The 16,145-nt window shown below is 51.1% G+C and overlaps 1 protein-coding gene across 30 annotated transcripts in view; it reads right to left on the bottom strand.

Annotated features, from left to right (window-relative positions):
* Positions 1-634: 634 nt before the first annotated feature.
* The window catches only part of NCOR2 (nuclear receptor corepressor 2), a 511,248-nt gene continuing 495,737 nt past the window's right edge, over positions 635-16,145 (bottom strand). For 21 of the 30 annotated variants that reach the window (XM_075898481.2, XM_075898483.2, XM_075898482.2 and 18 more), the window contains 6 exons: positions 12,700-12,849; positions 11,417-11,562; positions 9,393-9,446; positions 4,926-5,153; positions 2,602-2,781; positions 635-1,948 (listed from right to left, as the gene is read on the bottom strand). In XM_075898481.2, the coding sequence (XP_075754596.2) occupies positions 1,773-1,948; positions 2,602-2,781; positions 4,926-5,153; positions 9,393-9,446; positions 11,417-11,562; positions 12,700-12,849 (934 nt within the window). In that variant the 3' untranslated portion in view covers positions 635-1,772. The remainder of the gene's footprint in view (positions 1,949-2,601; positions 2,782-4,925; positions 5,154-9,392; positions 9,447-11,416; positions 11,563-12,699; positions 12,850-16,145) is intronic. The other 9 variants (XM_075898494.2, XM_075898509.2, XM_075898497.2 and 6 more) reach the window with 6 other exon arrangements.

Below are 16,145 nucleotides of genomic sequence, written 5' to 3'. Positions count from 1 at the left end.
TGTCACTCAACATTAAAAACCTGACATAGTTAAAAAAAAAAAAAGCCCAACCCCACTCTCTGAAACAATCAGCCACCACACACAGTGTTTCTGATGTTCTAAAATGAGAATCACTCTCGGGACAGTGTAAAAAAACCCAAAAACGTTGATAGTGATATATTCCTAGGCAATCAGAGAGATTCAGTTACACAGCAGCTGTCTATTCCAACAGGCAGTGGGAGAAGCAGAAAGTCTGTATGTCCTCGTGGTCTTTCTTTAGCTTGAAGAATGCAAAGCATTTACTGTATCCTTTCTCCCTCCCCCCCCCCCCCAACCCCAACTCCACAGCGAGAAAGCAACGTGAAGGAAAACAAAGGTCTAATATTTTGTTCTTGAACCATGTAACTGCAGATATGATCCAACATCACAGAATGAAAAATAATACGAAGCAAAGCCTTTGTGTGCATCAGAAAAAAACACAATACAAATGTTTTTAAGTTTCTCATGAATCCCCTCCCACTGCAAACAAAAAACATTGACAAGGTCGTCTGAAAGGCTCCCTTGAGAGCTCCATGCTGGAGAGTAAACCTCTGTAAGGAAAAGAAAATCCCTCTTGGCTTAAAAGCAGTATATGTAATAAAGAAGAGGCCCTGCAGTTGTGGCAACATTTTTTTTAAACTAAGTTAATACATTCTACCGACGTACAGACAACTGCGATGGATCAACGAGACCTTTTTTACATTTCCATACAATGGACAAACTTGTCAAATCTTGCACACAATAACAGAACCTCTTTTCCAGGAGCCGAGACTGAAAGCAGCACGTAATACTGTTTTAAGTCCTTCCTCACGTCAAACATCTTGACATAATTCACTGAAGGTATCAAAAATATACCCTGTAGACCAATACATCATTTACAATTGCTTTTTTCTCACCATTCAGGAAACAATGCACTTAAAGCAATAGAGTCCCTTTCATCTGCAGATTAATGCACCACAAAATGGGAAATTTCTTTTGATTACAATATAAACCGAGGGTTTCTGTCGCAGGACTTTTTAAAAAATAGATCCTTAGTTTTCTTCTTATTCCCCCCAACCCAATTTTTGTTTGTTTCTGGGGTCTGATCTTTCATGGCGCTGCTGGGTGTGGATGCCTGTAAGAAAAAACATCCCGAGCTGCCAAAGATGAACAAAATGGGGCCTTTTTGACTTTATAATTCAGTGGTGCAGCCCATGTGCTAATAAGCACATGGAATAACCTGGAAGCTGGGGAAGGGCAGTCTAATCCTATTTCAAGTACTCGATAGCAGGCAACATGGGTGTGCAGGCAGAGAATACATGCTCTATGTGTGCATATGCACGGACACACACATGTAGTATACGCACATGCACCCAAGCACGCTCACACTCCTCCCAACGTGGGTTTCCTCACCCTCACCAAATCTAAGGGGAGAACCGGAACCAGAGCACCAGCTGGCCTCCCCTGAGTAAACACCTGAGATTCAGTGAGTGGTGATTAATCAGGTGGTGCCCTCCTCCCCCCCATCAGCTGTACACAGACTGCAGCTCAAGTGTGAGGACACCAGTGCTGGAAAGAGAATTAGGCTGGGTTCCATCTGGCTGTCTTAAGGCTTTGGACTGAAGAGGATTCAGAAATTTCCTGATGTGAGAAATCAACCGATTGGAAAAGTGCTGCTCTAGCTTCTTTGCTGACAGCACCGTGGACTGTTGTGGTTGGTGTTCACCCTGGCCAGCTGACCGGTTTGTCTGCTCTGCTCCTGCTCTCTCGTTCGTTCATTCGCTGTCTGACAGCGTTTCATACTGGGAGCAGAGCAGGGGCTTGGGCTCCTCTTCCCAGGCGTGGTGCTGGCTGGCGGAGTTCCCTTGTGGAATGGACGCTGGGGGCGGGGCCGTCACCACGCCGGTTGGAAGCCTCATTGTCAGTGGGTTGTATGGAAATGGTGTGGAACCTGTATCAGGGCGGAATGAAAGAAGACACTCAGCAGGGTCCAAGGGGCAGCCCAGGATGGGAAATTCACTCACCAGCCCATCCCCTTCTCCACATCAATATCATGGCCTTGTCTGAGTGCCCGCTGGCCATGCAGCACTACTGGCAGGCTCTGTTGAACAGTGGCCCAGGACTGGAAGGGCCACAGCACCTGTGAGTCAGGAGGATGATGAACCGGCACAGCCATGTGGGGCTCAAGGCAGGAATAGCTGGGGGTGCTGCAGATCAGGGATGGCAAAGGGTGTTGACAGGACAGGGCAGTGGGGGGTGGCCCAGGGGTGGGCTGGTAGATGGGGCCTCCACATCAGGAGTGAAATGCATTGGCAGAGCTGTGTGAGGAAGCTTGCCTGCTACCTCTGTAGCCTAGATGTTTTTAGGCCCTGGTACAGGCTCTAGATGCATGGCTAGTGCTATTGGTCACTTTGCTTTTGTGGTCATCCCACTCTCTGTTCTAGCGTCTCAGTCCCAGGGGTCTCCCTGGGTATAAGCAGCAGTAACTTCCCTGCTGAGTTGAAACAGCTGATGCACACTGGGGTATCTGGAGGCAATATCTGCCCTCAGCCCCTCCCAGCAGACTGTGAATCTGAAGCCCCGTAGGAGGCAGAGTGGTAATACCTGCAGATGAAGGCCTGTCCTCCCAAACTCGATTGGTTAGCGGTGTCCTCCTGTTACAGTCCCCCTCTGAATGAACAGAAGAAACAGATGGTGGCCTCTCTCCAGAGGACAGGCCCGGCGCTGGAGACTTAGCCTTGCGGCTATTGGGTCTGGCAGCAATCTTTGGCTTCCCCCCTCCTCCTGCAAGAGAAGCACCCTGCTTTTCCAACGGACACGCGCCACATGGCCAAGGCTGCAAAGGCGACTCATGATTTTGGGGGCCCAACTAGAGATGCCTTAAAGTGGCCTGATTTTCAAAGGGTGGGTGCTCAGACCTCGACAATGTCTCGCCCCTTTAAGGTGTCTCTGGTTGAGTCCCTGATATCACAAGGAGCTTAATTTACGCCTCTTGGACATTCTACGGGGGCCACCAGAGCTACAGGAAGCAAAGAGTGTGTCTGTATTCAGGGTGCTCTACCAGCAAACTCCTACCTGCCCTTTGCTAACAAGCTCAGTGACTTCACGGCCCTCTGCTGGAACAAGGCTGCTGCAATGGAACGGCTCAGAGGACCAAACACTTCCCTGATTTACCCTCCCTGCAACTCCATGGCCTTGATGAACTCAACTAGCACCATGAAGCAAGCTGCAGCAGCTTGTGTCCAGCACAAGGGCGGCATTCTTGGATGAGCTGAAGGGTCTGACCCCAGGAGAGGGTGGGCTGGTGAAAGGTATCTGTCTGCCTTCCGGCAAGGGTCTGGGAGAACCTCATGGAACACCTAAAACCCAGTGCTTGGGGTCTTCTGGGACTCAGTGCCTGTCCTATTGGGTGTGAGAAGGAACAGGCACCCACATGTACCTCCTTCCTCTCTACAGACAATGCAGGGCTGCCCTCCACCCATAGATGCTGAGTGACATTATGACCTGGGCCAGGGGTTTGCAACCCCACTCACTCAACCCTCGCCTGGCCATCCCTATCCTGATGGAGGGACAGAAGGGCCAAAGCTGAGTGGTGCTGTGAACCTGTGCACCAGGCTGCAAGGCCTGAAGCGAGGAGCCGGGCCCAGCCCTGCAGGACAGGAGTTGCTGCTGTGGGGTGAGTATGGGTGGCTTTGCTCTCCCAGTCTCCCAACTCTGAGCCCCTTCATCTCCAAGGCAATGGCTTTTGAAAGGGTGGGGTGGGGAGCTCGCTTTCAGATTTTGCCCTAGCCCCCCCAAAAAACCTGTATTAAAGGTCCATTCTGGTGAATTCCTCCCAGCGGGCACAATGCTGGTGAAGGAGAAGCAGCAGGGCTCTTCGACCCTGCCACATCCCCTGCTAGCTGGGGACAAGATGTAACTCAGTGGTTAATAACCCGTGTGGATGGCAAAGCAATTGCTATGTGGGGGAATGGCTGACTCTGCCCCTGCCCATGTTTCGGAATTCTCAGCTACCTTAAAGCTTCCCTCCCCTTCCCGATGCCTCCAACGCTGCATCCCTCCATCCCATGGGAAGCGAACCAGCCCTGGCCGCTGTGGGGCTGCCATTTGCACTGCTCCACTAGTGAGCCCGGCGGTCTGCCAGAGCAGTGATAGACATCACCAGGCCTTTGCAGTGGCTGACTGGTGGGCAGGCAAAACTAAAACTAAAGAAATGCTTGGAGCCAACCATCAACCTGGCCAAGAGTGGGTGAAGGCTGATCCTCCCTAGGGCTTCACTTGTTGGGCGCTCTCCCTGCTCACCCTGCTGCCACTGAATAAGGTCATTTCCCTAGGCCTTAGGGGCCACACACAGCCCTGCCCCAGAGCTAGGGACACCTGGGCTGTAGGGGAATGGAAAACTTTGCGCTTCTCTGCCCCCAGTGCCCACAATATTCCCTTCCCTGATTCCTGCCCTGGGGTGCGCACATTTTAAAGGACTGTGTTTGTTCAGGGAGCACTTTTCTACTAAGGAGCTTGGATCTCTCACTGGGTGGGGAGCTCTTGTGGGGCAATGTGACCTCAGGCCCTGATTCAGCAAAGCACTTCTGAGTGGGATTTCAATCAAGGGCTTTCCCTGATGCCCCCGGCATCTGCAGGGATGCGTACAGGCCTTGCTGAATCAGGCACCTTGCTCAGGTTTGGCGCTTGTTTTAAATGCACACTTCTCGGCCATGCCTTTCTAAATAAACTTTTTACATCGTAAGAGAAAAAGGAGATGAAAAGAAGCCAGTCAGTGTTTTAGAGGAAAAGCAACAGCGCCTTTTGGACGTTAACGTCAGAGATTCTGGGATTAATCAGCAAATTCACAAAGCTCGGAGGACACACACAGACTGAAGAGGATACAAAGAAGGACAAACAACACAGCAAAGGCGGAAAGGGCTGCAGACCTGGCAAGGCGCGCATGTCGTCATTCCGTCCGTCAGCAGCGGTTATGGGCATAGCAGCGGGCACACCTGTGCTGGCATTCAGAGAGTTAAAAGCATTGGCACTGAGAGGCGAGCGCTCTTCCCACTGCTCGTCATATTTACCCATTAGGGCCTTCCTAATTATTGCCTCCAACCCCATGTTGGTACTGGAATTGTCTTGAACCGCCTGGCTTCTACAATTGATTAGCCCTGGGAGATGAGGAAGGGGAAGGAGAGGTGAGGGGTGGGAGAGGAACCAAATAAGAAGAAAGATGGGGGAGGAGGGAGAAAGGAGACAAGGGAGAAGGGAAGAAACAAACAGTCAGCACATTCTTGCAAAGCAACAAAATTGGTCATATTGTTTTAAAGCTCTGCAGTGCACTCCGTCCCCCCGCCCCGCCCCAGGGCATGGCAGGGCTGGGGGAGCAAAGGGGAGTATAAAACTACTTGCTGAGTGAAGAAAGGTCTGAGGCATGGGAGAGATTTAAAAAAAAAAATTGGATGGAGGCCCCACAATGGTGTGGCAGGCTGCGGGGCACACATCCTGCAGCTGGCAGTGCCTTGTGGGCACGCAGCCCAGCAATAACTTGCTGAGGAATTGTCTTAGCTCTCCTGTGGGGCTAATCTCTACTGGCTGTGAGGGAGAGAAGCAAGGGGAGGCCAAGAGAAGAGAATCTTTCCCCGTGCTGTTTAATTCCTTCTCAGCCCCCTGCAACATCTGTTGCAGTCCCAACTCCTGCACCCCTGGGGCGCACACACGCACCGCTACAACTCAAATGTCACGAGGAAACAGGATGCAGAAACACAGTGGTGTGTCTGAGTACTTGTGAGTCATCAGAAGCCATGCAGTTATAGTGCAGCGCCGCACGGGGACGGTAGGGCACTCGCTCAGCCATGGGACTGTCATTCCCAGCGCATTGGTTACAGGAAATGAGCAAGGGCAAAAACTTAAAGAGTCAAAATACAGGCATGAAAATAAAAGGCCATGTTCCCTCAATCCACACTTTGGTGCCTGCAGCCCCCTCTTCTAGCCCCTAGCAATTCTCCTGCATCAGGGGAAAATTGCAGTCACACAGACCCTCCTTATAGCTTGCACGTCTCCTTAGCAGTGGGGGCACACACATGTTCATTCCTCCCCCTGCAAAAGGGCAGCTCCCAACACATACGCTCTGGGGTGAGTGTCCCAAACTCACCAACACTCCCAACGTTTGTCCCTTCTGTTTTGCTCAGCTCCAGCACTACCACCCTTAGCCACAGGCTTTTCCCTGCAGCACATCTTGCACCCTAGCTCCTACTGACATGGACAAGGACCGGCAACCCCACAGTGCTGCTAGGTCACAGCTAAAGGGGCTGGCCCGGCTGTCAGATGAGTCAGCTTCACCACTGTGCAGGGTCTCCCAAACGGTGGGTTTTGGGGACAGTGCAGCCAGAATCCTAGAGCTCATTTTTCATCCCTGGGAAGTTTAACCATTTCTAGACCTTCTACAAAATGACCAGCCCTGTAGCAATGCCACTGAAGTCCATGTTCTCAGATTGGGGGACTCTGTGAGGAGGGCCACATTGTTGTAGGTTTCGGTGTGAGACACAGCACCAATGCACATAAGACACTAGGTTGGTCTAACTCATGAAGCATGCTGTGATGCCTGTATAGACAGTGCTTCAGTGGAGAGGCTCAGGGTGCGCTCCCGGTAGGAAGCTCCCATCCCCCTGGGAAGCAGGCTTTGCAGGATCCTCTGCATAGAACGAGGCCCTGTGAGGTGAAGCCAAAGTCACCCAGCAAGCCAGTGGCAGAGATGGGACAAGAACCTTGTTCCTGACCCTTCCCATGTCTAATCCCTCCACCAGGCCTCCTTTCAGGTCTCTCCACAGATTATTTTATAGCTGGGTGAAAAAAGAAGCCACTGGAGATGAAAGGTGGAGAGCAACCCAGTTCCCCAACCTCTGACATCTGAGGAGGCGCAAGTCTGAACTGGGGCAGGCAAGCCTGCTACTGAAGAAGCCAGGGGCAGCAACCGAAACCTGAGCCTATGCCCTAGGGTGGCCTGACAACTCTTGAAAGACAGGCCATCATTTGAGATTCGCAGACTCCCCTCAACCCAAGGGAAGAAGATTGTGGGACCCCTCCTACTTCCCACAGGAGCTGGCTATAGGCTCATGTGGGAGGGAGGGTCCTCGCTGCCCAGGGCTGCTTGGCTCCCTGTTGCTATGGAGTGCGATAGGGTCACTGATACTGTCCCGGACTCCTTCTTGTGTGGAGTTGGAGTGGGCAGGAGCAGCAGGGGCCTGGCAGCTTGTATGGAGAGTGAAAGAGACATGCAGAGCTAAGAGTCATGGGCTTGGCTCTTTGGAGCCCCACAGGGCTCCAGTCATAGGCCTCACTTACAGAAGTACAGTCTCTCCACTTCCAGAGCCCCTGTCCTGCAGAAAGGGAGCAGAAGTCTCTTACGCACACGAGCTCATTGTTACTCAGTGGTGAATGCCCATGGGCAGGTAGGAAGAACTGTAGTAAGGCACTGGGCCTGAAAAGATTCCCACACTCTTCTCTGAGAGCAGCCTCAGGCTGCAAGAGAGCTCCTAGAGGCCAAATGCAACTACCGTCGTTGCTAAAACTGTGTCAGTAACGGAGTGGGGAGCGGGGGACCTCTGTTCCCATGGCAGCAAGGAAATTTCTGTTGGCCCATCGTCAGAAATGGTAACTCTGGATATGGATGCACTGTTGTCTACCTATGGATCTGACCAGCCCCACCCACTCCCAACTACCCCTGCAGAGACAACTCTCAACTGCTGAACTATGTGCTAGGCTCTGCAGTACCACAATGCCCCCACAGCCTGATCTTCCAGACTCTCTCTGTCAAGTTGCCATCCTCACCCCTGTCATTTAAGACTCTCCGCAGCCAGCCCCCTTTTCCCATCAGGCTTCAGTCATTTTGACAGGAAGCTCTTCAGGGCAGGGATGGTCTCTACATCTGGAGTGCACAGCAGCTTGCGCAATGCCCAGACTAACCAAGCATTAACTTATCACAACATTTGCAGCTGGATTGTTACTGAACGAGGCTTTAAAGCCTGAAGCATCTTCATTTCAAAGTAATTTTTTTGTCTGTAAAGAACCAACATCTGAGCCCGTCTTCTCTCTCTCTCCCACCTTCTGAGCTCAGCCAGTCATTGCTTTGTCCGGCATGTGTCCCTTAAACAGGTATTAATAACCCAGTGTGCCTGATCTGTGTCCACTGGAGAAAGCCTGGGACACCACGTGGCCCAACCTTAGACATGTGGGGCCTTTCTGCTTCCAGCAAGACATACGTCTGGGGAAATGAAACAAGGAGTTGGCTGGGAACTGAGGGCAGCCTCTGCTGCATTTTGGGGGGGGATTATACCTCTGTCAAAGGCCTGAATTAAGTGGCCAAAGTCTGGATGGGAGCTGCATGATCATTGAGTTGCATCTCCTTCCTACCAGATACCTGAGAACCTCATCCCTGATTCCAGCATCCAGCCCATCATGTGTGGCGGAGTTAAAGCCTATTGTTCTCGCTCCCTTGTGTTCTAGATCTAGCCTTCCCATTTGCCAGCTCACACTCTTACATGAACATTGGCTCTGTCACCTCACATCTCTTCACGGCAGCAATCTGCCCTATATAATGGCCCTCTGCCAGGAAGAGTCCATTTAAAGATATGGTTTCCTTTCACTCACCTCCCTGTTGGCATTACCTGATCTCCTCCCAACCCACACAACTGGCCTTAGGCCAAAACCCTCCCTGCTTGTAAGTATTTATGTATCCTCAAATTCTGACAACGTGGAGCAGTGATGGGCAACATAGGCTACTGAGAGGGCTGCATGAGTGACCTCCTTCCTCTCAGTGGGCTGCAGGATTGTCCTACCCAAGATGCTGTCTTGGGGTAGGGTAGTTTTGCTAAAGTGCTTGCATACCTAGAATTTGCAGGCATTGAACTGTAGCACCACTTTGGCTACAGAGGGAGCACACGGCTCTCACAGTTCATGTTGTGTGCAATGAGAATGCACTTCACTTCACGTGCTCTTGCTTTATGTGAGTGTCCCTTTAGTGTCACTGGTAGGAAAAAAGTATCATGGACAGAAACCAGCGGTAATGGCTGACACTGAATGTGAGCAATGGCAAACAAACTGTCTGGAGGGCTACAGGTAGATAACTGATGGGCCATGTGTAGCCCTTGAGCTGCATCTTGCTCTCCACTGACCAAGAGGCTTTGAAAGGAGGAGGCTGTTGTAGCCTGCAGCCAAACAAAGCAGCTTTCAAAACGGGAGAACAGGATTCACCTATTCCCCTAGCCTCCCACCTTTCCCACCAGGGATAGATCATATCTCATTACAGCAAACAACACCAGAACCCACCAAATTTCCTCTTCTCGGGCGGTGGATTCTGTATGGCCTATGGCAGAGCATGGCATACAATAAAGACATATCAGGACTGTTACCTGGTCCAGTAATGGCTGGCATGTTGAAGATCTCTGTCCCAGGCTGTCCAACATCTGGAGGAAGACAAAGAAGTCCCTCAGCATGAACTGCAAGGCACAACAGGTAGCTCCTAAGGGAGCATTTCCTTCCTAACAGAGGATCATGGGATACACAGTTTGAGGCATCCCCACCCACCTTACATTAGCCACAACGACAAAATCTCAGGCCACGTTCGAGTTGTGGGTGGGTGGGATGAGGAACTAGAATGTATCCTCTCTGATTTTAAAGCAATTCAATTCCAAAATAATGAGTAGTCCCTGGGCATTCCAATCAGCGTCAGAGACTTTCCAAGAAGGGCCCAGACCATCCGTGTTGTATGAAGCTCTTCCAGATGGTTTGATACACAAGCAGTGGCAGTGCACGGGAGAACACTGCTCTTACCAACTGGGCCATAGGCAGAAATAGAGACTCACAGGTGCAGGTTTAAACTGCAGCAAGGGAGGTTTAGATTGGACATTAGGAAAAAGTTCTTAACTGTCTGGGTGATTAAACACTGGAATAAATTGTGTACGGGAATTGTGGAATCTCTGTCATGAGAAATTTATAAGAGTAGGTTAGACAGACATCTATCAGGGATGATCTAGATGGTGCTTGGTCCTGCCACGAGGGCAGGGGACTGGACTTGATGATCCCTCAAGATCCTTTCCGGTTCTAGTGTTCTATACCAACATTAATGCAGCAGGGCTCCAGAAAACCATGTGGATGCCCACCAGTGACATCCCATATACCACTCTCCAGAGAGCCTGGCCTCCAGCAGGCTAAGCTGGGGTACAAAATCCCAGAGCTTTCTCATGGTGTTTCCAAAGGCCCAGTCCCTCATTTCCAGAGAGGACTTTAGTTCATGCACTCAGTGAGCGGGAAATCCTATGACAATATTTTTCCTCTTAGCTGAGCTGTTTGACTTGGGTCTCACTTTCCCTAGAATAACAGCAGTTCTCATCAAACAAAAGGCGTTTCCTATCTCTGTCTATTTTCCTCTGATAAGGAAATGAGAGGAGGGTCACTTGGTTCAGCCACACATCCCCAAGGGACATAAAGTATGGGTTGGATCATGGTAACAGCACCGACAGGACGAGACAGCTCGGTCCTTCTTATCCAAGGCAGCTGCTGTCAGATGGATTCACATTGAATTAGTATTGACTGTATAATGCTGGGCTCAATTAAATTTCACTCCTATCTATTAGCAGGTAATGAAAGACGGGGATGAATTTTGAATACAAGGCCGGCTGGGTGTTTTTTCAGAGTTGTGCCAATACTGGTGGTGGGTTGAATGTGGCTCTCTGAGAGATGCAACCTCAGGAGGCAGAATTCAGGCTGGCTGGGCTGCCATGAAAACATCAACAGCTTTTAAGACTCCTCTATTCAAGGTCATTAGTGCTGGTGAGTGGGGTGGGAGTGACAGGCACAGCTCCTGGGAGACATCTTTGGGGTCTCTCAGAACCCCAGCCTCGCTGCTGCATTATCAATGTGGTTTGCTATAGCGGAGAGGTTTGTTTGACTTACACTACAGGCCCATGACTCTCCTAAGACATCTGCCCATGTCTCTCTTCTCCCCATTGGCAGCTCTCCCCACCCTGTTCCTCTCTTTGACAGATCTGTGCAGTGGGAAGACACTGCACTGAGATAGCTCTCAACATGCCTGGCCACTGCATGCACCCTCTGCCATAGTGCATGATCTGGGCACTTGTATGCAGGAGAGGCCCTGGAGGTGCTTTCCCAGCTGTATGTAATGACAAGCCACTGCATGGAGGGGATAAAAGCATGGAGTGTGTGTGCGCGCGAGAGAGAGGGGCGGGGTGTGTGTGTGTAGAAGAACCTGGCTTCAGACTGCTCAAGTCTGGGAGGTGAGGCCACATCCCTTTCAGGCATGACAGCAGCCATCTGATAAATAGGGTTTCTCTGGAATGCCGTCTCTCTTTGGTTTTCATCCCATTCCACCCCATCTGGCTGCTGCTATGTGAAAGCCCCAGCCTGAAAGCCTTACTATACTCCGTCTCGCTCCTGTTGGTCGTGCCGAGCTTTTTGATGATCTCTTGCTTCTTGGATTTCACCATGGCAGAGTTGCTCTCTGTCAGTTTGCTGAAGAAGGCTGGGGGTTGGGTGGTGTTTCCTGGGGATTTGGAACCCATTCTGTAAAGCAAAAGGTTATCAGAAATGGCTGCATAGCACCCTTCTGTCTGCTGAGTCACTATCCTATTAGTCACACAATCCTTTGAACCAGCCCCCAGGCCTCCCTGACATATGCAGTTTCTAGCTTAGACTTATGAGTCAGGTTGTCTTCACTTTGAGATTGATCAAATGCCCCTAAATAGAGTGTGGCTAATTCTTCCTGGAGGTCCCCGATCACAAAACATCACTTGGCTGACTTCTGGCCTAGTTCTTCTTACTCTAGACTGAATGGCCCCAACCAAATCTCCACCGGATCTTCAATAGGGATGTAACATCCCATTTAAAAGTTTAATCGGGATGTTTAATTGATTAAATGGCCTGCAGCACAGCTGGCCCAGCTGGGCTGGGCAGGGAGTGCCGCAGGCGGGGCCTTTTCTGATTGGGCCAGGCAGGGTGCAGTGCAGGTGGGGACTACTCCGGTTACCCCTTTAAATCTCTACCTTGAAATCCTCTAGCCAGAAGTGAATTGTTCCTGCTCAGTTGAACACTGGAGCAGAAAGATTACATGGTAAGGCATCCTGGCAGAGCTGCAGGACAAAGGCAGGGGAGCTCTGAGCTGCCAAGACAGGCTGGCCCCGAGCTACGGGGGAATCAAGACACCTGGGTTCTCCTCTTGGAGGGCTGTCTCTGCATGTGATCTTGGGGCGAGTCACTCAGCCTCAATCTGTTCCTCTGCAGCAGGGATCAAACACTGCACAGAGGGGTGGGAAGAATTAACAAATTGTGCTTGGAGAGCCACAGACAAAAGGCAAAGAGGTGTCCCCAGCCAGGAGATGTCAGAGGGTAAGACTTCATGCTGAGGTTGCAAAGCAAGTTATTCCTTCACCCCTGTTATTTGGTGGCTCATCCAACCCCAGCAGTAATACAAACAAAGAAAGCCAGCAGTCAGCTCAGCAAGCCATTGCAGGCCAGGCCCAGAGCACTCAAGGGCAAGCAGCACAGAACGGCAGCAGATCACTATAAACTTCCGTGCTCCAGGACAGCCCAGCTCTGACTCAGAGCAGAACCTCAGGGCAAGGAAGAGCCCAGAGTATTGCTTTTGTGCTGTAACCCCTGGCCAGGTAGGAACAATCCACATTCCTCGCCTCCTGTGATTACCTTTGCTCTGACTGTTCTCCCTCTCGGTACAAGATCGGGTAGGTGGTGCTCCTTGCGTGCTCTGACTCTCCCACACTCTCTGGTGGTGAGACAGGCTCAATGCAGTCATCTGGTGCACTCCCAGCAGCTGCTTTGTTTTGCTCAGGAGATCTGAGGACGGCACAGTGAGAGGCTGTTATTTCATTACAGTGCTCTTAACCTCTGCACAGCAGCTCCAAGGGAAGGGAAGAAGAGGGATTAAAACTGTTCTGCAAACCAGAGTGTCACGGGAATGGCGGAAAGCAACCACCCAAGCCTTTAACATTATCCTTAAGATGCACCTTTATTAAGAGACTCAGAGGAGTAGTTGTATAAGTCTGTAACTTAAAAAACCGTAAAAAACGAGTGATCCTGTAGCACCTTAAAGACAGCAAAAACTATATGCTATATAGATATGTATTGTTAGTCTCTAAAGGTATGTCTACACTACAGCGCTAATTCGAACTAACGCATCCAGACTAAAAAACTAGTTCGAATTAGCGTTTTGCTAATTCGAACTAGCATGTCCACACAGAGCGGACCCTGAACCGGGGTTAAGGCTGGCCGGAAGCAGTGCCAGCAGGGCATCAGAGGAGGACTTAGAGCGTGGAGCTGCTGGTTCAGGCTAGCCGAGGGCTGTGCTTAAAGGGACCTGACCCCCACCCCAGACAGACAGTTCTCAGGGGTGCCCCGCTTGCAAAGCAGTCCTGGCTTGGATTGCCCGGAGTACCCACACTGGGCACATCAAAGCACTCGGCCATCAGCCCAGTTGCACTTGCCGCAGGCTGCCATCTGGGGAGAGGGGGCAATTGGGGGGCTGCAGGAAAGGTTCCACCCCCAGAAGCCCGCAGAGCCAGCCCAGTCCTCTCCATCGGGGGCTCGTACCCCATTCCTCCCTCACCTCCTTCCACTTACCCCTCCTTAGTCCCCCTTCCTGATGTACAAAATAAAGGACAATTGTGTTCAAAAACAGAATCTGTCTTTATTGAACAAAACTGGGGGAGACTGGGAAAAGGAGGTGGGAGAGGGGAAGAGAGAGGGTGGGAGAGGGGAGGGCAACTACAATGATGAGGGGTTTGGAACAGGTCCCATATGAAGAGAGGCTAAAGAGACTGGGACTTTTCAGCTTAGAAAAGAGGAGATGGAGGGGGGATATGATAGAGGTCTATAAAAGCACGAGTGGGGTGGAGAGGGTGCATACAGAAAAGTTCTTCATTAGTTCCCATAATAGAAGGACTAGAGGACACCAAAGGAAAGGAATGGTAGCAGGCTTCAAACTAATAACAGAAAGTTGTTCTTCACAAAGCAAATAGTTAACCTGTGGAACTCCTTGCAGCAGGAGGCTGTGAAGGCTACAACTAGAACAGAGTTTAAAGAGAAGTGAGATAGTCATGGAGGTTGGGTCCATGGAGTGGTATTAGCCAGGGGGTAGGAGTGCTGTCCCTGCCCGAAGTTTGTGGAAGGCTGGAGAGGGATGGCACGAGACAAATGGCTTGGTCACTGTCTTTGGTCCATCCCCTCCAGGGTTCTTAGGGTTGGCTGCTGTCGGCAGACAGGCTACTGGGCTAGATGGACCTTTGGTCTGACCCAGTACGGCCATTGTAAGCTCAGGGCTCAGGGTCGGGGGTCTCAGTGGACCACCTTGATTTTCATGCAAACCTGCTCCTGGGTGGCCAGGCTGGCAGCTCTCCTGCCCTAGACGGCCACTTTCCTGTGCCTAGTGCGGAGGTCGTGGACGAGATCCACAATGTCTGCACTGGACCAGGCGGGTGCCCGCCTCTTGCAGTCCTGGGCAAGCTCCCGGGAGCCGCCAGCCTGGTCCCGGGAAGAGGGGGAGGGCTGGGGGGCATCGGGTGGCTGGCTCGAGCTGTGCCAGGTGCAGGGTCTGCTGGCTGGATGCTGGCAGGCTTGCACCTGGCACGGGCACCGTAGCCAGCCCGTGCCCCTTTAAGGGGTCCAGGGCCGGGAGAGGGGCAATAGAGTTTCCCTGGTGTTGGCCAGAGTGGCCACCAGGGAAACCTGGGGAGGGCTAGCCTCCCACTAGTTCGAATTAAGGGGCTACACACCCCTTAATTCGAACTAGTAAGTTTGAACTAGGCTTAGTTCTCGTAAAATGAGGTTTACCTAGTTTGAACTAAGCACTCCGTTAGTTTGAATTAAGTTCGAACTAGCGGAGCGTTAGTGTAGCGCCTATCAAAGTTAATTCGAACTAACGTCCGTTAGTCTGAATTAACTTTGTAGTGTAGACATACTCTAAGGTGCTACAGGGCCACTTGTTTTTTAAGTTTAAGAGAGTGCCACTTTGTGTGTTTCTGAACCATTCGCCTAGAGTTGAAGACTAAATTTAGGCAGACCCCCTGTAGGCAGCTCATGGGCAATCCCTGCAACTGGCTCTAATACATTTACAATGAAGAAACAGGGGAACTAGACCTGTGACTTTGTGGCTCAGATCAAATGTCCTGTCAGTACATCCTCTCTCTGAGGCAATGTCCTGCATTGCAGTAAGCGGGACCTCATCTAAACTTCTTTAGAATGCACCAAAGCTGTGGGGCTACAAAGAATTAGCCCTGGGAGGGAATGGTTCTGCAGAAAGCATGTTCTACTGCTGCAGTGTTAACACATCGGGGCAGTCTCTAGCCCCAGTTTGGACACTCTTGTGTCTCTGAAAGTGCTAAAATGGCAGGTGGCCCAGAAAGCACAAAGGCTCAAAACTCCACCAGTCGCCAGGGACAGAGACTAACAGGAGCTTTCTTTGGGGAATTTTTTTGTTCCTGTTATTCTCTCCTTGGTCTTTAGTTTTATGTTTTTAGTACTAAGCATACTGTTCCCACTTGAAACCAACAGGAGACAGAGCCTATCCCCCTCAGTGGGAATGCAAGGCTCTGCTGCTGAGATACCATCATTCCAAGAGCTGGGGTAAGAGACCTGCTGTTTCTGGTTGCTCATGCTGGCAGGTGGGCTTGCTGAGCCTACTCTGGGCTCTCAGGGGAGCAGAGTATGTCTCTGCAGCAGGAGGAGGGATGGGTCCTGCAGGGAAAAAGCCCTAAGAGAAGCCAAGTTCTGGAGAAAGCCCAGGATTAGGTTGTTTGTCTGCACTAGGAAAGACGACATGTTTTCAAAGCATGATCACTAACACGTTAAAATTCTCATGCAGCTGGAGCAGGCTGCATTAGTGGGTGGACATTAACCCGATAGGTGGAGCCTTACTCTCCCAATGACCAGCTAAGCTGCATTAGAACTACAAACTTGCCTCTTCTTCACTAGGACGTTTGCCTGTGTCCCCGGCCTTACAAACGCATCCTTTCCCCATTGTGCAGATATGGCCACAGAGGCCAAGCATGAGCCGTAACTCTTAGTGAGGGCTGGAACAAGGTGGGAAATGCACCTCCTAGCTAACGCCCTCCCCCCCGATCAGACACTGAACTCAC

The sequence above is a fragment of the Pelodiscus sinensis genome, chromosome Z (assembly GCF_052426305.1).
Source record: "Pelodiscus sinensis isolate ZL-2025 chromosome Z, ASM5242630v1, whole genome shotgun sequence".
NCBI lineage: Eukaryota > Metazoa > Chordata > Testudines > Trionychidae > Pelodiscus > Pelodiscus sinensis.
Note: the sequence above shows the minus strand (reverse complement) of the source record. Positions and strands in the feature narration are given on the sequence as shown.